Raw genomic sequence first — 24,713 nt, 5'->3', positions numbered from 1 at the left:
CTGCTCCTGCTGGCCACACTGTTCCAGATGCAGGCCAGGATGCCATTAGCCCTCTTGGCTGCCTGGGCACACTGCAGGCTCGTGTTCAGCCTGCCATCAACCAGTACCCCCAGGTCCCTCTCTGCCTGGCTGCTCTCCAGCCACTCTGACCCCAGCCTGTAGCTCTGCATGGGGTTGTTGTGGCCAATGTGCAGAACCCAGCACTTGGATGCATTAAATCTCATGCCCTTGGATTCTGCCCATCTGTCCAGCCTGTCGAGGTCCCTCTGCAGAGCCTCTCTACCCTCCAGCAGATCAACTCCTGCCCCCAGCTTGGTGTCATCCACAAATTTACTGATGATGGACTCAATGCCCCCATTCAGATCATCAATAAAGATGTGATCCTGCCCAATCATGAGTGAGGACCCCATTTCTTGGTTCCATTTCCACAGAAGCAAGGAGGAGAAAAAAAAATAAATCCATGTGTGGAGTCAGGTAGAGGAGAGAAAATGCCCTGTGTTCTCAGGGGGATAAAAAGATTGAAAATGCAGCATATGGGAGAAGGCATGACCAGACTGCAACATTCGTGTAACACCTGAAGCAAGAAGACTGTGGCCAGCAGGTCAAAGGAGGTTCTTGTCCCCCTCCACTCTGCCCTAGTGAGGCCACATCTGGAGTATTGTGTCCAGTTCTGGGGTCAAAAGGATAGGGCCAGACTCTTTTCAGTGGTGCCCAGTGACAGGGCATAGGGCAACATACACAAGCTAAAGACAGGAAGTTCCATCTGACATGAGGAAATATTTCTTTGTTTTGAGAGTGGCTGCCCAGCCTGATCTGGAGAGATTCAAAATCTGCCTGGACATGATTCTGGGCAACCTGCTCTGGATGGCCCTGCTTTTTGGCAGGAGGGTTGAAGCAGATGATCTCCAGAGGTCCCTTCCAAACCCTGCCATTCTACAAATCAGTACATCTTCAGTCAAGTACCCATGGATGAAGAGCTAGGCCAGCACTTCCCTTTGGGGCAGGATGACCTGATAGCTTAAGGAACCTCAGCTGAAATCTTGTCTCAACTTACATGGTCACCTTTCCATCCCCACAGTAGGGTGCTCCGTGGGCATGGACAAGCGGTGGGGAGGCTTCTCCTGCGGTGGTCCCAGAGACTGCCTGCACCTGGTAGTGGTACACCTGCCCAGGCACAACTTCCCTGCAGGGAGAGAGAGGACTTGAAGAGCAAGCAGGAGGGAACAACCCATACATCTGCAACAGATTTGCTCAGCACAGCTATAGGAATCACGTGTGTGTGCCCATGCAGTATCTCGGCTGGACATGTGTCTTCATACTCTGAACTGCCAGAAGCAAAGACTGTGGGAAGAGGGTCTCTGCCAGGCCAATGCAGAGGGACCTGCTGCTTGTTTCCCTGGGGTCTGAGCTGGGGACATATGACATTAACTCTAACAATCATTTTAGTGCTTGTGTTGATGAGGACAAAATGTTTCCGGGTTTAATAAACTCCTCCTGGTTAGCCTGGGCTCATGGGCAAGGCTCAAGCTGTTATGGTGGGTCTCTAACAGGCTTCCTCAACACCCAATAAGGAATCTGCTCATGGCATTGAATGAGGCAGTTCCCAGGGGAGGAGTGGGACAGACGAGGGAACAATAACAGGATACTAAAACATGAGCAAAACCAACCAGGAAGTCAAAGGCAGAACCAGAGGAGATCATCCAAACTCTCCCAACCCCCCACTCGGGCTGTGGCAGAGCAGCCTCATCACTCACGTGTCAACAAACTGGCGATGCCTCTGTGCCAGGGTGGCAGGAGAGCCATTGGCAAACGGGGGATCACGGAGCACTCGATACTGGATCAGCTTGCAGGTGGAGCAGAGCGAGCTGTGGGGCATGGAGGTCAGCAGAGCTGTGTCTATCTCCATCCTCTCATCAAAGGTGTAGATTTTGACTCCGGACACCTTTTTAGGGATGTTGAGCTTCACGGTAAAGGGGACATCACAGAAGGTGTCCAGGGGGCCCAGATGGATGGACTCCCCCTGCTCTGTCAGGATTTCAATGTCAGACAATGCCTTGGGAGAGCCCGTGGAGAGGTACGTGGTCCAGAGGGTGAGGGAATCAGGGTAGACAGGGTGCAGGAAGCGCAGCTCCAGGATGCAACCATCTGGCTGAGGACATGGCACTGTCATGTTCGTATGATACAGGTGGAGCTCTGGACTCCAGGCCTGCAGGCTGGGCTCACAGGGCTGATCTACATCTGGAGGTCCTGGGAGGGAGGAATGAGGAAAAGGCTGATGAGAGACAAGGGACATTTCACCTCACAAGTGACCCAGAGGGGCAATCCTCCCTGCTGTACCCTGTGTTTATGTGTCTCCATGCTATAACTGCACACACACCACAAGCATGTGCCCAGAGGTGGTGGCATCTGCCCTAACATCTTAGCAATAAGGGCCACTAGCCTCCAAGCTCCTGAGTATGCAGACAAGCACAAGTCTTAGCAGGTCTGGTGATTCACAGCCTTCTGAAGCAGGGACCATGGTACCCATGCTGCAGCTGATCTCAGTGCCAAACTCTAGAGACAGCCTGGACACAGCTCAGGGACATGAAGCTTGTTCTGTAGTATCAAGTGCACAGAAGAGTTGTGAAAGGCACCTGAACAATGAGTCTGTTTCCTCTGAAACTGGATAACAGCTGAATTTGAGCTTTTATTTCTTAAAACTGGGCCCTGGGGGTCTGGGCATAAGCTAAGCAGAGCAGAGCCCAAAGCCTTTCACAGCCACATGATGGAATAGGTCACAGGGTGGAAGGGATCAGGTCCTAAGCAAGCAACAGAAGCAGCTTTGGAAGGCTCTTCTTCCTCTAGGACCTCCAGGATGGTGCCCAGGCTGACCTCAGACACCCAGCCAGCCTCCCCTGACAGTAGCTTAGCACTCAGCAAGAGAAATGTGGTGTTGGGCTTTCCATCTCAGAAAGCATCACTGGATTTCATCATCCTGCAGTAGAAGTACTCTTGTCTTCATCAGCCTGCAAGTGTCTCTGAAGGACTAATACCAGCTCAAATCCTGCATCCATTTAACATCAGTCTTCTGAAAACTAGGAAAGCTGTCTTCTTTTCACAGAACTAACAGATCCTCTGGCTCTACATGGTCCAACAGCTGCATGGGCACTACAAGATCATTTCACCTGGTCTCCTGCCTCCTCTGCTTTGCCCTTGGAAATGGTGAGACAGTACACAAAGTCCAACAGCTCCTATGGTAGTTGTATGACCCTGAAAGTCATCACCATGCCCACAAGGTGGGTCTCTAAACCCACATCTGAGTCTCAGCACAAGAAGTTTTGACACCCTGCTCTTCACCTTGTCAGCCAAGAGTTGCATCCAACCCAGGTTGCCAAGGGGTTGGTACAGACTTAGGGGAGCTGAGGAAGATGCTCCTCCTCCTCCTTTTGGAGAAGGCTGAACCAAAGCCTGTGGATACCTCTGAGGTTTTGGATGAGGTCCCAAGATCTATGTTCTAAGACACATTGGAATGAAATGCCCCTCCCCTTTGACCAGTAGCTCTCATTAACACCTTATTGGGAAATTGTTTGGATTGATAGCTGGGTGCCAGATTGTTTGTCCAAAGCCAGCTGGCAGTTATCAGGAATCTCCTGGGCTCCTAGAAGTCTTTGCTGCACTAAAGAGCCTCCCCAAAGAGAAGATGTTTCACTCTATGAAAGTGAAAAGGCTTCTTTTTTCTTTTCTCTACAGGATCTCTTCTCTCTCTAGGAAATTCCCAGGTGGGGGTGGAGAGGAGACACATACCTTCTGCTTCTTCTGGGGTCCAGTAGCCAGAGGAATCACAGACCCGAGGAGAAGAGGCTTCATGCACATACTGATGAAAGGTGCCATCCTCTGCGCAGTTGTCACAGAGCATGTCTTGCTCCCTGCAGACAGAAGACAAAGGCATTGACATGTCTAATCACAACCAATTAATCTTCCACTGGCCAGGCAGGATCAGATGGAAAGCTGGAAAAGCAAAGCTAAGCTCTCAGGAAGTCCCTGGGCAATATCATCCTTCTTGGGCAGAAGAAAAAGGTGGGACATGCTGGGTTTAACCCCATCTCTTCTTCTGCATGCTCTGTGGTCAGTCTTGGATGAGCCACTGAATCACCTGTTTCCTACCCATGCAGTGGAGCTGACAGATGCCACAGTCCCCAGGGCAATGCTTCTGCAGTTGAATGGATGCATTTCAGACTATCTCTGTTCAACCCAAAGCAGGTTTGAGTAGTCCATCACTACTGGAATACAAAATGGTCACAATAATGTCCATTAAAGGGAGTCCCCCTGTGCTCTTCAGGAAAGAAAAAAGGCACTTAAACAGCCAACCTCAGCCCCTTCCCCTTGACCAGCTCTTCTCAGAGAGTGCAGGACTCCTACCTTGGACCAGCTTCTGAGACAGTCATGAGCAAGAACTGGGAATGGACCCAAAATCCCAGCGCTTGCCTTCTAGATCTGTGTTTTCCTGCTCCCCAATCGCTCCATTCCTCACCAAAGCAGTTTGTTTGGATGACTTGAAGCCATCTAGCTACTCAGAGGCTTTCATGCTTGGGAAGTGACAGGCAGGTCATGTTATCCCCAGGTGAAAGGCCCATCATGAAGAGCAGCAGCTTTTGAAAAGGCAGCAAACACTATCCTAGGGTTGTCCCAGCTGCCCTCAGACAGCACTTTTCTTTGAATTGCCAGAGAGCTTTGTGAAGCAGCTTCAAAACAAGCTCAAGAGATCTTTAACCTGTGCTTATGGTCCCATAATAAAAGCACAGATCTAAATCCTGGTGGAAAGCAAAATGTTTTAGTAAGAGGGGTTGCTGAACAGGAAAACTGGTGGTGTACCCAGGTCTTGGTGACTCCCCAGTGCTGGGAAGAAGACAGATACTCAGTGCTCAAGGCCACACACTATTCGCCAGCCAAACAACTCTGGTTCCTCATCATCATTTGTTTGGCTTGAAGAGTTTCCTGAGTTACCCCTAGTCAGTTATACCAGGAGTCCATGACAGGACTGGGAACAAAACCCAGCTGCTGTGGTTCAAGCTCCCTGCCTTAACCACAAGGCTGCATTTCCTCCTGGTAAATAGTGACTTTATACAATAAGTGCTAAATGAAGCTCATTTTTCATTCCCTGATTGCACTCTGGAGTTTAGGAATTGGCATTGCCTCCCAACGCTCTTTGGCTTCTCCTCCCGGCACCCTGACAGCAGAAAGCTCACAGGAGAGACCTTGTGCCAGCAGGGCCATCACAGCAACCCAGGTCTTGTGTTGGAGGGCTCTGCTGGGGATGGCCAAAGGAGGCATGGGATGGGTGATGTGCATCAGAGGGCCTTTTGTCTCTCCTGTGCAAGCCCAAGACCATTGGAAGAGCAGATCCCTCACCTTTCATGGATGACACCGCTGATGGGAGGCAGCCAGTAGATGCTGAGGGAGTCCCAGGTTTGTCCTGTGACCATGGGAGGGATTGGGATGGGGGCAGGCTTCTTGCTCTGCCCCCAGCGCTGGTACACCAGGTCCAGGTAGCAATGCATTCGGGCCACTTGGTTGGGGGTGAAGGCGTTGGTGCAGTCATCATCTAGGAGAAAAAAGGCCAGACTGAGAGTGGCAGGGATCGACTGGCAGGGATAACAACGTGCACCCTTCCTGATCTCCAAACGCTGTTTAGGAAACCTCTGGGAAAGCCTGAGAGACACCAGGCGTGTGGCTGCTCTCGGGCCAGGGCTCTCTGGTGTCGTGTGTCCCCAAAGCCACAAGATGGCACTGCCTCAGCAGCTCCCCAGCCTTGCACTTGCTCAACACCAGCTCGCACCAGCTCCATCGCACGGGCAGTGCCACTATCCTTTGCGGGACAGAATTGCTCTTCGGGCTTTGGTCCTCACGGGCAGCCAGGAGGAACACTAACTCTTTTTGGCTTGCCTTTGGAAACCAAGCCAGAAGGACTCAACTTGAAGATCCAAAATTACAGCAGTAGTAGCAATAATAACAAATAACAGGAATAATAAATAATAGGAACAATCAAGTGCTTCAGGACTGGGGAACAAAGGCACAGCACCGTACAGGTGAAAATGGCCTTGGTGCAGGTCCAGTGACAAGACTGGGGGGGAGGGAGAGGTGGCAACCAGGAAAGTGGTGGAGTCTCCATCCCTGGGGATGTTTACAAGACTTTTGGATGAGGACCTTAGGAACATGGTCTAACAGCTGTGTACAGGGAGATGTTAGGTTATGGTTGGACTTGATGACCTTAAGGTCTTCTCCAGCTAGGCTGCTGTATGATTCTATGCAACCGCCTGCAGCTAAGCAGCTACTGCAAGCACAGGCTGCAGCCTGCCCCATCCCAACACATCAGGAAGAACCACAGCAGCTAGGGCATCAGGGAAGGGACTATACATGGATGTGGACGGGAGAGAAACCTAGGTTTCTAGGGAAGGTGCCCCCTTACCATTTCTAAGGCAAACCAGAAGTTACCTGTGTAGCTCATGTAGTTGTTGAAGGGTGTCCCCATGAAATGCGTCTGGCCGCAGGTGTCGTTGGTGGGGTCTGGATCCCGACAGAGCTTACTCTTTGGGGTGGGGGCAGTGTCAGCACAGAGGTCTCCTGTCTCCATAGATGGAGTTGTCTCCCTGCAGGGATCGTCACACGATTCCCGCTCACTCACACCCTTGAAGACATGGTACAGCCCCAGCACATGTCCCACCTCGTGGATCATGGTATTTGTGTGGCCATGCATACCATAATAAGCAGGGTTAAGGACAACTCCACCTGGAATTGTAAGTACAGAGAACATCACCCAGAGGAAAGAGACAGTGGGGAGCTTCTGTTACCCACCTGTGTTAAGTGAAACTCCTCTCATTATGCTTCCAGGTCACAAACGAAGTGCTAGATGGAGATCTGAGGATGAACATAGGATGTGATGGCTGCATTGCCTTCTTGGAACAGAAGGGATGGGTGGCTTTTCTTCCCTTTATGATCACACCACTCTCCCAAAAATCCTTCAATCATTTCAGATACCATTTCCCCTGTTTATAGTTCAGTGTCTCCTTTGGTTCGCCCTTATAACCCCAGATGAGTTTCAGAGCCAAAGTGCCAAACTAAGTTGTGCTGTGAGTTTACAGGGATGATCCTTTGAACCAGAAGGTAGAAGACCTTCCCTAGCCTAGACAGGTGACTAAAGCATGTCAGCTCCGATAGCAGAGGAGAACAGCAAGGTGACTAGCAAAGTCCTGATATACTTGGCTGTGCCAACTAGAAGCCACTTGCAGCACAAGTCCATATGAAGATTCAAATGTTCTGAGAAAGCATCAGTGATCCATTGCTTCATCCTCCAGAGCAGACCTTAAGGAGCAGCCAGACTCTCAGGTGCTGTGGCAATCTGCTAAGCTTCTACCACAAATCTGACCTTAATTTGCTGTGCATTTTTGAGAGGAGTTTTCCAAAGCCCAGCTTCTGAAGGTCCCTTCCTTCCCTTCAGAGAGGTTGACATGTGGGCAAGGTGCATCAAGTGAACCAAGCAAGAACCTCCCCATCTATCACAGTCCTACTCCTCTTCCCTGGGGCACCCCAGTGCCTTGACTCAAGAGGGCAAAAGTGACACTTATCTCCAAGTTAGTGTGGTGCAGGTTCAACTGCCAAAATGCTGAAGCATGGGTGCAGACTAAGTCCCCCAGAAACTTCTCAGAGATGCCACTTCATACTGACAGCAACAGCAGGGAGCTGAATAGGACCTAGGCTGATCCTGCATTAAGCTGCCCCTTGGCTGCAGGACAAGGTGCTCTTCCTCTCCTGCCCACGTCCCGGCCTGTGACAGGAAGAATGATGGTGATGAAAGCAGGTGGAGCAGACCCTTCCCCACACACTCTGCCAGTATCTCCAACTCCTAGACTGAGAGGCACACCCTTACTGACAGCAATGTACCACATCTGCTTGGAACTTGCCTACAGAGGATGCTCAGGACAAAACTCACCCATCTTCTCTGGCCTCCTTTTATTTTGCCCAGATGAAAATCTCAGTGGAAACTGCATTTTCTTCCCTGCTTTGAGGCTTTTCATTAGCCATTTCCTCCCTTTTTTCTCCTCTCATTCCCTCATCCCCTTTTCCCCATGATGCCTTAGGGTGGAGGAGCAAGGGCTGGGGAGCAGCAGCAAGACAAGGAGCAAAATGTAGATCCCAGCATGTGCCCATGCTGACTCCAGGCAATACCTCCATGGCAGAGGAGGCTTTTTTAGCCCAACTACTTGTAGCCTAGACAGCTTGGATGGCAGCACGGTGAATAGTTGGCTCTGGCACAGCTTGCTCCCTCCTTTGTAGAGCCCTGGGGAATTGGCTGTGCCAACTACCTCACAGCAGAGCCTCTGCTACTGCAACTCTGCTGCTGATTGCTGCCCCTGCCAGCAAAGTTAAATTTGGCAGAAGGCCACCGTGTGATCCCGTCTCCAGCCACAGACTGCTTGAAGTCTGCTCCTGGATCAGCTCAGTGTGCTACTGGGACTACCTCATGTCCTCTAATAGAGGGCATTCCTTCCAAGAGAGGGCTTTCTTCAGATCACCATGTTCCTGGCAGCACACCACAGGTCTGTGACTTCTCTGGTAGAGCCATGATGTGTGAACAATGGATTGGGGGTTGGAAAGGGGCCTTCAGAGATGCCCTGAGCAATTCCCTCAAGTCCAACAAGGTTGTGAGAGGGTGGCATCTTCTGTGGAAGATCTGTGTGTGTGGTTCATGGAAAGGCTGAGTGACACCACTGACCTGTCAAGTGGCACCATTTCTCAGCTTAAAAATTCATGATTCTTGTTCTGCCTCCCCCCACAGTGTGTGGATCTTATTCCCAGGGCAGCTTGGCTTGAGGCAAAGGGTGGGTCACAAAGTAGCTACATTCCCTTTATCCCCAGCTGTAAAACATCAGAGCATGGAGGACTTTGCATCCCACCAGTCAGCTCTTGCCCCTTTAGCTGACTCGAGATGGGTCACAAGAAGGTGCAGAGGCTGAAAAAATCCTCTGGGCACCTTCATGTTGTGTCCTGTCAGTCGTTAGGCTTCTGCAAGCCACCCCACTCTCAATTAACTGGGTGGTAAATGCTGTAGATAGCAGAGGACATCTCATTGATGGAGAACCCAAGGGACACATAAAAAAAAAAGCTGCTTCTCCTTTTAATTCAAACAGGGCATGAGAGAAGAGAAAGAAAAGGCAGCTCTACAGCCAAACCCCAGGCTGAACGAGGCAGGGGGCTGCCTGCCCAAAGGTCTGAGAGGAGGAATGTGTACACAGAAAGAAAAGAGTCCTCATGAAGAAAGGAGTGAGATGTGAAAGCCCCACACACGTCCCATGGCACTAACCACAAGGAACGGGGCTGAGTACCAGGGGCATGGGAGGCCCTGCCACCAAACAGCTCTCCTTCCAGCAGAAACACAGTGCTCTTCCCACAAGGGCAAATAAATGGGATTCCAGTCCAGGGAGGGACAGAACTGTTAGAGGGGGAGGGGTGCCAAGGCTGGGATACCCTGTCCCTGTACCTCCTCTCTGCTGGATTCCCCTATCCCATTCCTCCCTCCACAGGATGATCATATTTTTAATCTTTTTAATCATTATTTTTTTTCCACAGCTAATTAGATGTCAGGATTAGAAACAGCATGAGAACTGTGCCTTCCTTCTAAACATTCCTGTCCCTCCATTCCCTGTCCCCACAGCTCCCCGACGAGCTGGGAGAGCTCTCAGCGTTAGACCAGGAAGTTGTATTTCCCCTCTGCAGGGTCCTGGCTGTGAAGGCAAAATGTGGAATTGTTCACAACATCTCAGCAAGACCAGCCTCCCCTCTTCCTCCTCTGCAGAGCAGGCTTTACCTCTCACCTCTGCCTCCTCCTGCCCTGGGAGATGAGCTGCACTGGACTTTAAGGGCACTCTCCCCCTCGTGCCTGACAACATGTCCAAGGTGACCCCAAGGTCAGCATTTACAGAACCAAGCTAAAACCTTCAACATCGTGTCTCTGCGACATGGAGTCCAGCATTCCAAGGCAGGTGAATCAGAGCCTTCTCTGGGCTTGCTCAGCTAACCAAAACCAGGCAGCTGGAAAGCTTCCCATCTGGCCTTACATCCTTTCTCAAAACCAGAACTACCAGCTAAAGCTGTAAAGCTGATGGTACCCCTGAGGTCAAACCTCAGCTTTGCTCTAGCAACAAGAGGTACCCAGGCCATCAGAAGAGCTGATGAACAAATCATAGAATGGACTGAGTTGGAAGGGACCTCTAACAGTCATCTAGTCCAACATCATCAACTAGATCAGGTTGTCCAGAGTCCTGTCAAGCCTCACCTTGAATATCTCCAGGGAGCACTGGTGTGGACCACAATTCACCCTCACTCACATATCCCTTGGAATCTCCTAGTCCTGGGATATTGCCCTGCCTTTTTCCATGATCAACAACAACGCTGAAGGACTCTGGTTGAAGCCACCCCCCAAGAAATCCACTTGTTCCCAGGGCAGGGCTGCTGAAGAGGACACAAGTTCAAGCCTGGGATCTTTAAGCAGCAAACCACACAGCTGAACCTGTATCACAGGGCCAGGCCTCCCCACACACTGAGTCACAGCAAGGAATGGAACAAACGCATGACAGTTAGTCAGACAGGAAGATGGCCGTTCCTTAAGGTACCTTTGATGGAACGGCTGGCCCTCCTTCAGGATCCACTGACCTCAGCCAGATATATGAGCTGGCCTCAGCTTATATAACTGCAGAAAGTATTTATAACACCAAATATTCACAATTCCCTTGCCTTTCCACCATGTTTATGCAAATACAGCTCAGATGTGGCTACACATAAAGTTTAAGCTGCTGCTTTAGGGCATGGCCAGGGGGGTTGGAGGCAAGGCTTTCCACTGTGGAAAGCTAAGGGTTGGGTGCTGTGGTTTTTTTTTATAGGACAGGAGCTTTTCAACTCCTCATGTTTTATAATTAAAGATTTACTTCTAAGTTCTCAGAAAATTCATCCCAGACTCTGAGTAAGAACTCTCAATTTGAGAAGGACTCGCTGGAGGAAAGACTTGAGACAGTATGGTTAGAGGGAGCCATGTAAACAGACCTGAGATCTTCCACCTCTGCTGCTAGCTGTCAGTAAATAGTCTCTGTCTAGGAGCCCCACAGCAGCTGAAATACTTCCTACAGAAGCATCACTTTACCTCAGAGGAGGTTGGAGCAAGGTAGGGGTCAGTCTCTTCTCACATGCAACAGGATAAAAGGAAATGGCCTCAAGTTGTGCCAGGGGAGGTTCAGTCTGGATATTAGGAAAGTAATAGATCTGTAGGTCATCAGTACAGGAATGGCCACTGTATTTCTGGTAGCCCAAAACAAGCAGAGATGAAGAGAAGGGAAGAAAAGAAAAAAAAAAAAGTCACTGAAGATTTCCAGAAGGTGAAGATGCCAGCAGGAAAGTGAAGCAGACCCTCTTGAAAGACACTCAAAGGTCATGAAAGAATGGTTTCTAAGGAAGTCAGAGTTCAAATGGTGAATTAAAAAACATCTAGAGAAGAGCTGATAGAGAACAGTAATTCCAGTGGGCATTGGGTTGAGAGGAATTGTTGAAACAGAAGAAGGGAGGGCAGTTGGAGAGTAAGAGTCTCTTGATACTTCTCTTGAAAATAGACAGAAACAGATCAATATCTGACCAAGAGTCTCTGGAGCCATGAAGCAGTTTGGCTTCTTGAAGAGGTCAAATCAGACTCAAGGAGCCAGTTCGATTCAGGAGGAGAGCCAAGCATGAGAGGGTCTGTAGGGAAAAGCAGCATGGCAGGCAGCAGCATGGGTGGAGCAGGACATGTGTGCTGGCCTCCATGTTTTTAAGGTCAGGATAAACAGAAGATTAGCAAGATTCAGTGCAAGGGAAGGAGTCTGTCTTCCCAGAGATAGACCCTTCTTGAGTGAAGATCTGTTTTTACTCCTTGGTCACTATTAGGTTCTTGAAGTTCAGGAATTTTCTCAAACTACTATTCACTGCTCCCAGGGTTGTCAGTGCTCTTTCCTCTCTGCTTTACCTTCATATCTGCTCAGACCCTCCAGTAGCCATTTTGAGAGGTTTTGCCAAAAGCTGCATATTCATGACCTGCTCAGTCACAGAATCACACAATGGTAGGGGTTGGAAGGGACCTTGAAAGATCATCCAGCCTACCTCTCCTGCCAGAACAGGATCACCTAGGGCAGGTCACACAGGAACATGTCCAGGTGGGTTTTGAATGTGTCCAGAGAAGGAGACTCCACAACTTCTCTGGGCAGCTTGTTCCAGTGTTTTGTCACCCTCACCATGAAAAAAACCCTCTCCTTATATTCACATGAAACCTCCTGTGCTCCAGCTTGCACCCATTGCCCCTTGTCCTATCATTAGACATCAGTGAGAAGAGCCTGGCTCTGTCCTCCTAACACTTGCCCTTCCTGTTGTTATAAACATGAATGAGGTCACTCCTCAGTCTCCTCTGATCCAAGCTAATGAGCCCCAGCTCCCTCAGCCTTTCCTCATAAGGGAGATGTTCCACTCCCTTCATCATCTTTGTGGCTTTGCATTGGACTCTTGCAAGCAGTTCCCTGAGGTCCTTCTTGAACTGAGTGGACCAGAACTGGACACAATACTCCAGATGTTGCCTCACCAAGGCAGAGTAGAGGGGGAGGAGAACCTCTCTGGACCTGCTAACCACAGCCCTTCTAGTATTAAAAGGGTGTATACCCCAGGATACCATTGGCGTTCTTGGCAGCAAGGGTACTGTCCTAAGTTTCTTCTGTGCTGGACAATAATATACATTGTGCATGGTAGAAAACACTCAATGATGTGGTGGAGCCTCCTGTTTCCAGAGAACAGAGTCTACCACCTGCCCTCCCCCGCTCATTAAGTCTAAAACTAAGGACAGTCTTGAACCAAAGTAACTTCAGTCTGCCAGAGCCTCAAAGACATTCAGATCCGGCTTCATACTTCACAGTTCTGGCACAAGAGCCAAGACAACACCTCTTTTCCTCTGAACCTCTGTGGTAAAACCCTGACCCAGTATTTCCAGATGGTGCCACTTCTTGTGTCCCTGGCTGGATACAAGCTCTGAGACCAGAGCTAAATGCAAGCTTTTGATGCAACCAGTCACCCCAATTACCCTTCCGTACGGCTCCTTGAGAGCCGTTGGGAGGGGTCTGAAGGGAACATGTGTGGCTTCAGCACTTGCTGTAGTAAGATGACTGTCAAGCTGGGCCTTGGAAGTGATTTTTGGAAGCTGAAGGAATAAATTTCATGGAGATTTGCCTTCCTCAACAAGTGACTGTGGCAACACACTATTGAAATAACAGGCCTGAAACTCATTGAGGGAGGGAAACTGGCAAAAAAGGACTTTAAAACAGGTCTTCAGCAGCAGTCTAAAGCTTTCAAGGTTCAAACATCACGCACTTGTAAAAGCAGAAGGTCTAGGTCTGCCGTGCAGGTGTCAGGAGTAATTATTTCCAGTTACTTATTGAGAAACACTTTAGATGTTTTGACTGCAAAGTGGAAAGGGCTTTGCCAGAAAACTCTGACATTGAAGAGGTGGAGGGAGAGGCAGGAAAAGAGAGGCAGCAGAAACAGGAGAAGACACAATACATTTACCTTCTAGAGAAGCAGTTGCCACTTTGATTCTTTTGCAGTCTGCCAGGGCTGGAGACCTTAAGGGTCTGCCTGGAACTGGCTGAAGCCAAGGAGAACCTTGACTCCAGCAGGTAGCTAGCCAAGATATAAAAACATGGTTTAATTTGATTTGACAGTCATGCTCACATCTGCAGCTGGATTTAGAAGTGGCCAGCGCTCTCTGCCTGGTCAGCTCTGGAGTCACTCAGTTCTGAAGACTCAGCTCTGAAATCACCATCACTCCTGCTTTATCTGTTTGTCACTAATGCTCTGTAAAGGAAAGTTCACCATTTCCAGAATCCTGGAAGGCAAACCTAGAAGGTTGCAGGGAAACCAAGTGCAAGTATAATTCCCTCTCTAGAGCATGCACTAATAGCGAACCTGCAGGTTTCTCCAAGCTCTCTGCCCCACTGCCTCCACCATTAAAAGTTTCTCTTACACTCTGCAAGTCCCTTGTCAGGGTGTAACCCCACCCCACGTGTTCAGAGAAGGGCAACAAAGCTGGGGAGGGGTTTGGAGCACAAGCCCTATGAGGAGAGGCTGAGGGAGCTGGGGTTGCTTAGCCTGGAGAAGAGGAGGCTCAGGGGAGACCTTATTGCTGTCTACAACTACCTGAAGGGAGGTTGTAGCCAGGTGAGGGTTGGTCTGTTCTCCCAGGCAACCAGCACCAGAACAAGAGGACACAGTCTCAAGCTGCACCAGGGGAGGTTTAGGCTGGATGTTAGGAAGAAGTTCTTCATAGAAAGAGTGATTGGCCACTGGAATGGGCTGCCTGGGGAGGTGGTGGAGTCACCATCACTGAAGGTGTTTAGGAAGAGACTGGATGGGGCATTGGTGCCATGGTTTAGTTGATTAGATAGTGTTGGATGATAGGTTGGACTCAATTATCTCAAAGGTCCTTTCCAACCTGGTTAATTCTATCCTATTCTACACCTTACCCATATGGGCATGGGGAACAGGCAGCTCCACTCCTTACTGCAGCTGCTATTGGTACAACCCGAGCCTGTGATCATGACCTTCTTATTAAACATCCTCAATGCTTAGCTGATCATGTCTGTGTCTTTCTGTCAAGTCAAGCAAGTGAGGAAAATAACAACCCTGAGGCCCCATGACTGGGTTCACTTACTTACCCAGGTGACTAAGGGCCTCTTTATCCCACGGCCAAGTGGCAGCGCCAGCCAACTCTTCCCTCACTGAGCTGGCAAAGTAAACGTTGAGGAAGTGAGTGCTGTTCAGCTGCAGTGCTTCCTTCAGCTCCTTCACACTCATGTATGCCCTGCAAGGACAAGGGAAAGGAAATAGTCAGCAGAGACTTCAACAGAGCAAAGAGGAAAAGCAGGAGTCACCTGTAGCTATCCTAGAAAGAGTACAACAGATCCGGAGATCCTATCCTTAAGTCAACAAAACCAACAGAGTTTGCTGAAGTGTGGTAAAACTGATCAAGTTCCAACAGGGTGCTTCATGATGCTATGAATTCTGCTCTGTTAGGTGCAAGTTCTGCTAGGAGTTTGGGGGGGAGGCAGTCATGCAAATCTGAAGACGGTCTGCTAATAACAGTAGCTTTGGTGACAAGCTCTACTCTTAGGCATAGTTTGCTAGTAACAGGGACAGGAGAGACCCCGAAGAACAGGATAATAGGAGGAGAAACAATGAGAAGAAAGAAAATTCAGAAATCAGCTTTGCTAGGGAAAAGAGAAGAGGTTTGGCATCAGAAAAGTAGAACTTGGGGGAGGATTAGAGTAAGAAATTGTTTTTTTCTTTAAGGTGTTAGGAGAGAGAAAAGAATCCAGAACTCCAGTTGGTTCCAACAAGGCTTTTCAGGTGTCATCTCTGACACATAGCAAGACAGGAACAAACATCAAACCTTATTTTTGGGAGCAGAGAGGGTTTGCCAGCTGGGGTCAAGAAGTCTTCTCCAGTCCATCTGGAGAAGCTCATAATCATGGCCCTCTAGGACATGTATGCCAGAGGTGGCAGTGCATGGTAAGGTCAAGGGGTCCCTGCAGATCACAGGCACATGAAGAAACATGTTACCTCACCCACATCCCTGTGTGTTGTACAAGGAAGAGCACAAGCAAAAGGTATCTCAAAACATGCTCCAACAAATCTCTCTTCCAGCTCTCCTCAAAACAGACCTTGGAGTGCTATTTGTGTCCCTTGGTCATTGAGCTAAAAGCAGGGCCTCCTTCACATGTCTCTCTACATGTGACACAAATCCTCTCTGAGAAGAGATCTGGGATGTCTGCAGGAGCCAGGACAGAGAAGCACAGGAGCTCCCAAAGTAAGCTTAATGGGGAGAGAGGGAAATCTCTTGGGATGGATCTGTCAAAGGGCACATTGAGTAGGGAAAGCCTCCTGACAACACTGCTGACCATCTCCTGTCTCCAGAGCTGGGAATAAAGAGTTGCAAGAGCAAGAAAAATACTGGAATTGAGGTAACCAAGACATCCACTTCTAAAGGGAGCTGGGAGAGGTGGGTATGCAACAGACAGTGCAGCAGAGGAGTAACACCAGTAGGTATATCTAGATGTCCACCAAATGATCCTCATGGCACTTCTCTCTGCACTTAGAGAAAGAACAACAGCAGTCAGGAAACTTAGGTTTCACTCTTCCCTGTGTATGGGTGTTTCTGCACAGGTCAGAGGGCTGTACTCCATTCATTGGTACATCAACAGTCCCAGCACTGCTCTTTAGGGGGTTTGTGTCATCAGCTCCGTAAACTGATCAGGATCTAACTTAGTAACAACAACAACAATAGTTCCAATAATAATAGCAGGGGGATTGGAGGGTCTTGGGCTGTGCTGCAAGTGCCAGATACTGTTTTAAATCAAGTACTACCATTTCCACCATCAGTGCTATTAACCTCATGAGCTGAGACAGGATTAGGACAGGCAGCCCTAGAAGACATTGCCTTTAAGGCCCTAAGACTTATCTCTAAGTCTTCAAAACTGAAGACCTTGACCCTCAGTTTGTGAAGCCATTGATTTAAGAGATTCTAAGCATGGAAAAAAAACTCATGGAAAGGCTTCAAACACACCACTGCAGAATGATGATGGAAATGCACCATTGTGGAAATATGTCATAAGAATGACTAAACCTGCAGCATAAGGCCAACAGCAACATTAAGGTGGTGGAAAGCATTTCACTTATTCCCATGCCTCCTGGAGCAATTGGCATCTGGGAGCTGCATGGAGAGATTAGGAAGGGAATGCAATAGTTTCTTTACACTAGACCATCCATGAAGGCACAGGAGAGAGATTGGAATAGGCAGTTTCTGTTAAAGTGGTGTCCATTAGTGCATTCCTCACCACACTGAGTTATGGAAGGAAGGACGGACAAAAAGCTGAGCATGGGGAAAACGGCATGTTCTCATCTGAGATGTGAAGTGAGAAGGAAAACCAATGAGAGATGTGCAAATGCACTGTTTGAGATGGCAAGGCCCCTAGTCAAGTCATTATACCAACAGACTTATTTAGAAAGAAAGAGGTTGCTACAGCAAATGGAAGAGAAGGAGAAAAAAGTGGAAAAAATAGGGGAAAAGAATTGCAGAGGTAGGCTGAAGCTGGGTGGCACATGGAACAGAGGTTGGTAAAACCAAGGGTAGCCACTTCCCTGGATCTGAAATAGCAGAACATTTCACAAGCTATTGCTGATTTGAGAGGTGTCAGATAATCAGGATTTGCTGATCAGCTCTCTCCTACCGGTCAGCCCCCAAGAGGCCATCTTGGGCGGGAGACATCTCATCCACCTTCCCTGCAACAAAGCAGCGTCAATACTTCAAATCACTTTGGAAAATCTTGGCTGGACTCTATGGCAGTGTTTAATGGTGAGAGAAGATGACCAACTTGTCTTCACCAGGCCCTGAGATCTCCCCACCACAAAGCAGCATTCCCAGAACACTTTCCCTAGCCACATCAACTTGTGGAGAGAAAACTCTCCCAACCGGAAACGGCAAATTAGGAGAACATGATCTGCTCTCTGTGATGTCTCGCCTGAGCATCCCAGACACGCGCCACACTGACGCCATCCCTTCAACCCAACCAAGACGGGAGCAGGCCGGGAGGAATAGATAGGGACAAGAATAAATAAACCTGAAGGACATATTTGTGGCATGAGTCGGAAGGAAGAGAAGCGAGAGGAAAAAAAATAATTCATAGAAATAAGAGAGTAAAGGAGGGGGAAGGGGGAGACAAAGCCTCCTTCATGCACCAAAGCGGCTCGGGGGACACAAGCTTAAAAATAATGTTGATTCCTGACCTATGATATCTTGGAAAACTATCCCCAAAGCCTTTCAGGCTGTCCAAATTCCGAGAGCTGACGTCAGCCCTATTGAGAGGGATATTCCCGCCACCCCTCTTCTGGAGACATGATGTTTTTCTGGCTGTCGCCTGCCATTCCCTTGACACTAGCAACACTTTTTTTTTTTGTTCCTTTTTTTTTTGTTGTTGTTGTTGTTTGGGTCAACCCTTAATTATAAATAACTGCAATTCCCTCCATTGAGAGATTTGGATAGTTCAGGACCACCATCTCAGGGGAGGAGGAACCATTCCAACACTGAGAGATGCTCAGATGGATGGAGGAGAAGACCTAGATTTCACCCACTGTGGCATGGAAAACGCAAATATCCTCCTGCTGATGTTCCCAAAGACATGACCCAGACCAAAATAGCTCTGGAATGGGCAACTCCAACTGCCCTCAATCCACATTTCCCACTGGCATCCTCAGCTTAGACAAGGAGCATCTAACTGGCGTCTTTGCCTGTTGCTTACTGCCAAGGTCATGCTCTCCCTCTTCTCCAGTGCTTCTGTGATTTTCCCAGGGGCAAGGCAGAAGAAGCCTTTGGTCTCAACAAACAGCCCAAATGACAGCCCTCTCCTTGACTCCCCAAATAGCTTTTCAATGCCTACAAGACCAGAATATTCCAAACCTGATGCGGTATTTATAGCAGGGTGGGCACTGCAAGCCAACACTCCAACACAAGGAAGACCAGAAGGACACATGGAGGCAGAGCTACCAGTTATGAAGCAAATAAGAAAACAACCCCAAATAGTAGGACAGAAGATAGAAGAGAGAGAGAGAAGGGACAGCAGGTTTGGCAGATGCAAAGCAAATGTTTTTCCAAGAGCATGCAGAATTCTTTGATGAACAACTAGCTGCATGGTAATACCACCTTGACCTGAGGAGTATTTGCAACTCTAGAAGAGCAGAATGTGCACAACCACCATAGGCAAGCGCAGAGAGATTATGAGCTGCCATTATTAGAAATGAGTGTGGGCATGAACACCATCTGAAATGATGGTATTTGAGGGAGTCACCCAGATAGAAGGGCCTCTATGCTGGTTCTGACCTGGGATACTATCAACTTAAAGTCCTGCTCAATGACATTATCTGATCATTCCACTCTAAGGCAGGCTAGGGTACCACACGATATACTGGTTTACTTGTGGGTCTCATGGTTGGCAGAAAGCAAGCTGGGGAAGAAGTCTAGAGCTTGCATAGCTCTACAGTAGCACAGTGGAGCTTCACTGATGCTTGTGTGCTCCTGATGGTGGATCAGGAGGACACGGCTCTATATGAGTCTTAATGATGTGCTGTCATTGTGTGATATTTGAGTCTATCTAGAAAGGAAAGAAAGACAAAGACATTGTCACTGCAAATCAGAGACTCATAACTGCAGATGGAGAGGAACTCCAGAGGTCATCTAGTCTGACTCCCTTGTCAGTTCTAGTTAAATAAGGTTGCTCAGGGCCATCTCCATCTGCGACCCAAACAGCTCTGAAGACAAGAGCTGTTCACAACTTCTCACATCAACATATTCTAGTATTTAACCACCTTAATGAAAATTCCTAGAATCTAATCCAAATTTCTCATGTTCCAACTTGTGCCCTATAATCATTCACCTCTTCCCAGAATCCTGTTCCTTCTTCTCCCCATCACATAAAATGGGAAAGCCATCAAATAACTACAGCTTTGCACAGAAAACTGCACTAAATCTTAACCACACCACACCAAGGTCTAAAGACCCAAAGCTTCCTCTCTGGTCAGCTGAAGAAAAATATCACACTCTACCAGCGACCTCAGGCTTTCCTGGAGGAACCTCACATCCCTTTCTCATGCTCCTCCTTGGATGATTTTGTCCTAGTACATGGGACAGCAGCATCTTGGTACTCATAGATATAAGCCACATTCTGGGCTAGCTTGGAAAGGAGAAGACTTGATGCACTCCACAGAGACAGAGCTGTTGCTGCTTTTCCAGGCAGCAATTTCTGGTAGTAACAGAACCACTGCTAGTGCACAGGTGGCAGAGAGGAGAGGGTCTATGATGGATGCTCTCTGATAGACAGTTAAGCTGTAACACAAACCTGATGTGGTTTAAGGTGGGAGAAGAGAAGCAAGAGCAGCACTTTGTCGTGACTGCTGTGTCATAACAGGAAGTCTTGGGGCCACAAGGAAAGGTAAAAGATGGCACTTCTGAATGAAAAGCAAGGCCAGCACATGCCCCATGCAGCACCACAAAGCAAACTGAATTCTCTAGGTGCTGCGAAGGATGCAGTGTGTAATGCCACAGGAATTCCACTGCAATTCAAAAATAGGAATCTTTTCCCTGTAGACATTTCAGAGGGGATGTGGGAGTGAGGCTGGGTGGAAGTTGTCCAAGTGCCCTTCATGGATATCTGGAAAATACTTGAGGTCCAGCCAGCTCCAGTTAACCATACAGCCTAATGAAGTCACAGGGGATTCCTAGCTCAGCTTTCATGTCCTTAACCCTCCACAAGGAAATTTCTCTTCCTGCTTTTCTACTCCCCCCCAAGCAATGAGGCTCCCTTTTTACCCAACCCCCTACTTGACAAAGGAGAAATCCCCCAGACTTGCCAGAAACAAGCACCAGCCTGCCACTAACATTACTGATGTGCTGACAACACATTCCCTCAAGGCTGCAAAGGGTTGAGGCAACACACAACAACCTTGTTCTGAGCCACCAGCCAAAAGCACAAGAGCCATAACTCAAACTGTGAAGACAGGTGCTGAATCAAGTGGCATGAATATTTTCAGAGAGCAGACTCTAATCATCAGTGAAGAAAGATTCTCCTTCAAGTGGTGAGCCAAAGCAAACACCTTCTGCTCCAGCCCTACCAAAGGGCTCCTCTTCGTGGTGACTCTTTAGGGAGTCTCATCTTGCACACATGAGCAGTCCTTGCTAGAATGTGTGAACCCTCATCCCTGTTCCCAGACAATGCTCAGCCTTGCCTCCCTTAAAATACACTCTGAGTTTACCTGCCCTGAAATTTCTGCCTTTAATATAGCTGGATGGAGATGTTGTATTTTTTAGGCAAAAGCTGAAGTTTTCTGTGCTTCAGACTATTGCATCCCCGCTGACTATCATCTAGGAGCTGTGACTCCAGCACTGCTCTGGTATGCCACAAATATCATTGCCACCATCATGACAACTTGACAAGCCAGCAGCGTCCAAATGACTCTCATTTGAACTGCCTTTGGTAACACAGCCAGATACAAAACACATGCAAGAGGCAAAGGGAAGGCTGAGGAACAGCCAGACATTGCCCTGCAATTGCAGAATGCACAACACTGCTGGAATAAACCCATCTGGATGTGTTTTTCCTGCATGACCTGCCCTAGGTGATCCTGCTTTGGCAGGGGGACTTGATCTCTGGAGGTCCCTTACAAACCCCTACAGTTCCACAGTTTTCTGTGGTCCTCAGGAGTCTCTCAGCAGCTTCACTGAATATTGGACATCAACCAAAGAGCATTTGGAATGAGGGCATTCACATACATCTTGGACTTGCCTAGAGAAACCCACCTTTGAGGCACTGACAGTATAACAGCCTAGGAAGCAGCCATCACTGGCAGCACCATTTAACGACAGTTTAATGAGTGGTTGAGTATCAAGATGTCAAAGAGGATGACAGGTCCAACAACTCCTTCATAAGGGCCTTCAAAATCAGGGATTTCCCTTAGGCATGAGCAATTCCTGTTGGATTCAGAGGTAACCTTCAGTCTCCATGTGGGAGGCAGATCTGGCTTCAGGACTGAAGCAGCAGCAGATGCTACAGGGTCAGACTTGCACCAGCAAAGCTGCAGATGGGATCAAACAGACAAGTTGTGGTTCAAGGCTGTGACCCTTCTGACAGGGGAAGGAGACTGAGAAGACTGCAGATGACTAGCACACACAGCAGGCAAGCTCCCAGTTGCATCAGATGGTGGTGCACAACTTCTTGAGGTCAGATTTGGGCAAGAAAGACAATAACATTAGTGTTAGACCATAAAGTCCTGCAGGGCATTTAGCCCTTAGATAGGCTGAATAACAACTGCTGCTAACAATGGCACGGTCTAGCTGTTCCTGGAAGTGTTGGCTAAGAAATTATTCCCTAAATCATCACTGCACCAGCCAAAGGCAAATGCTATTTTAGACCTGGTTTTGGTAAGCAGTGTAGAAATCATGGAAGAGCTGATGAGAGAAAGAAAACTTGGCCTGAACTCATAATGAGCTGCTTCAGATTGACTTCCATAGAGGGATAAAGGCTCGAACTAAGAATTGAAAAGCCAGGACTGATCAGCAGACACCGCTGCAGCTGAGATGCTGGGGAGACAGGAGTGCAATGGGAATTCCCTGAAATCCAGCTGACTCCAGTGAAAACAAAATACAAAAGACCCTTTTAGAAACAAAAACAAACAAAAAAAAGCAGCAGAAGGAACAGACCTGCTGAGTAGGGAAGGTGGAGCTGAAGCTCCAGCCCGGGAGTCCTTGGCACAAGACAGCCATGGACTTGTTGGAGTGGGGCCAAAGAAGGCCACAGAAATTATGGGAGGGCTGGAGGCCCTCTGCTGTGAGAACAAGCTGAGAGCTGGGATTGTTCAGCCTGAGGAAGAGAAGGCTCCAGAAGACCTTCTTGTGGCCTTTCATTATTTTAAACTGGCAAATCAGGAGGCTGATCAGGTCCCATCCAACTCAAACCATTCTGTGACTCTATGAATATGGTACATGCAGTGATGTCTACAGGGGTGAACAAAGATCTTAATGAGGCTGATTTGGTTGTCCTCTCTGACAGACCTTAAATCCACCTGCAAATTTCATCTCACTTTCAGGTATAAAAGCCTCTGTGAGGGAGGAAAGCACCAAGACCAACCACCCCCAATCCCAAAAGGTCACATGGTTCAGGTGCCTGACACAGAAGCCACTGCATCGTGAGCCAGGGACATCTTTACACAGGGGCCTCATAGAGGAGGCATCAAGACATGACCCCACAGCACAGGCTGTGAGAAAGGGCTTTGAAAGGTGACAGAAGCAGGAAGAGGAGTGCTGGGTCAGGATGAGGCACACACAGTGGGGAGAAACCCAGGGATGCAGGAGACAGCAGAGGACTGTGGTGAAGCTGATTGAAAGAGGCACGAAGGGAGACGAACAAGGGAAGCATGGCCTATGTCTCGGCAGGGACTACCTGACCTCTTCTCCAAGGGGGCACAGCAACCTGTGGCTGACCCTAGCAGCCAGCCCTTGTCCTAAGGGTTGTTGCTGTCTGGCAGGGATTGTAAGCAGCAAAGTCCTAATGGAAAAGGACAGCCTGATCACAAAGCTTCCTCCTGTGCTTCTCTGCTGGACCAAGATGGGGGAGCAAAGGCTGGGATCATTGGTGCATCCCCTGAAAACTGGAGACTGACCCCAGAGGGGATAACAGCCATACCAATGGGTTCCAGCCCTTTGACTCATCTCCTGAGGTGGACCTGCCAGAGCTGTAACCCTCCATCAGCAGCACTCAGCTGGGGAAAACAGGGTCTCTCCACAGCACTTTAAGACTGCCACAGCTCTTAACTCCCATGCATGGGGAGAGTCAACAGCAGTCCTGCAGTGAGAACATCTATTCTTTCAAACTCTTCTACCCCACATTGTCAAGCTCCTGGTCACCAGCCTTCCATCTTTTGAGCTGTTTCTCACCCAGAGGCAGCCTGCAGGGAACACCTGCAGTCCCACAACATTCATACCTCCACAGCCTGCTTTAGGGTCCACCACCACACCAGCAGCCCCAATGGGCTTCCTTCCCAGAGCACAGACACCAGGGCCTCCTCTTTGCAAGGTCATCTTCCCAACACCTTTCCTCATACAGCTCTTTATAATTCAATATGGAAAGCCCTGTGCTGCCAAGAACTGACCCACAAACTCAGCACTTCTCACAGCACTTCAGACCTGAAGCATCATTTGGTTCTCCCAAACAACCAAAGCCTTTTTGAAGGTTTTGAAGTTAACACAAAATAAGCCAAATATTTCCCCAACAAGCTCCCGTAGGAGGCTGGCTTTGAGCTTGTGTTATCACTACTGCTTCACCCCATGAACTTTTGGGTTTTTACCCCCTCTGGGAGGACAAATCCATGCAAGTCCCATAAACTTCCTGGCTTATGTGACAATTCTTGTGTTGCTTAAGCATAATGGGCCATCAACTTCCCCCCCGGGATAAATCTGTCCTGGCAATCTGCGTTTGAGTGCTCTACATCTTGGGGGAGTTGATAGCATTTGGGGCTTGTTTTAATGGGAGTGGGTAGCTGTGATCAATTATAAAAGCTCTATTTCCACGGAAATGGGCGTTTAATAGATTTTTGAAAACAGTGGTTATTGACCCAATGGACCTTAATGGCTTAAAACCCATCTGATTGGAGTGTGGAAGAGTAAATGCAGATGATTTTCCAACATGTACTGGAATAGGTAGTAAAAACCCTTTTAAATTGCAAGGACCTGGTCAATAGGGAGTTTCCATTTGCTTGCTTGGCCTTTCTATTTCTGAGTGAATCATGGCCACCTCCTTCTCAGAGAAGCTTGTGATTGCCACCCATGTGAGATCATCAGAACCCATCTGAGAGCCATCAAGACACAGGGATGTCTTTCATTAGACTGGACAATGAGGCAGGGTCAGGCTTTTATAGCAGCTGAACTCCCAGCTGCTCTCATGATGGGAACAGGGGATACATAGAATCAATTTCATTGGGAAAGACCTTTAAGTTCAGAGAGTCCAGCCGTTACCTAACTCTGCCAAGGCTGGCAGAGCCATGTCCCTCAGCAGCATATCTCTGCAACTTTCAACACC

General features: G+C 48.6%; 1 protein-coding gene across 1 annotated transcript in view; it reads right to left on the bottom strand.

Moving 5' to 3' along the window:
• PAPPA2 (pappalysin 2) overlaps nucleotides 1-24,713 on the bottom strand; it is a 105,337-nt gene that overhangs the window by 60,660 nt on the left and 19,964 nt on the right. Inside the window, exons 3-8 of the mRNA XM_068141381.1 lie at nucleotides 14,751-14,896; nucleotides 6,472-6,765; nucleotides 5,389-5,581; nucleotides 3,784-3,905; nucleotides 1,755-2,247; nucleotides 1,055-1,183 (exon numbers count right to left, since the gene is read on the bottom strand). Of these exons, the coding sequence (XP_067997482.1) occupies nucleotides 1,055-1,183; nucleotides 1,755-2,247; nucleotides 3,784-3,905; nucleotides 5,389-5,581; nucleotides 6,472-6,765; nucleotides 14,751-14,896 (1,377 nt within the window). The remainder of the gene's footprint in view (nucleotides 1-1,054; nucleotides 1,184-1,754; nucleotides 2,248-3,783; nucleotides 3,906-5,388; nucleotides 5,582-6,471; nucleotides 6,766-14,750; nucleotides 14,897-24,713) is intronic.

The sequence above is a fragment of the Melanerpes formicivorus genome, unplaced genomic scaffold (genome assembly GCF_026170545.1).
Source record: "Melanerpes formicivorus ecotype bairdi unplaced genomic scaffold, bMelFor1.0.p_v2 SCAF_7, whole genome shotgun sequence".
NCBI lineage: Eukaryota > Metazoa > Chordata > Aves > Piciformes > Picidae > Melanerpes > Melanerpes formicivorus.
Note: the sequence above shows the minus strand (reverse complement) of the source record. Positions and strands in the feature narration are given on the sequence as shown.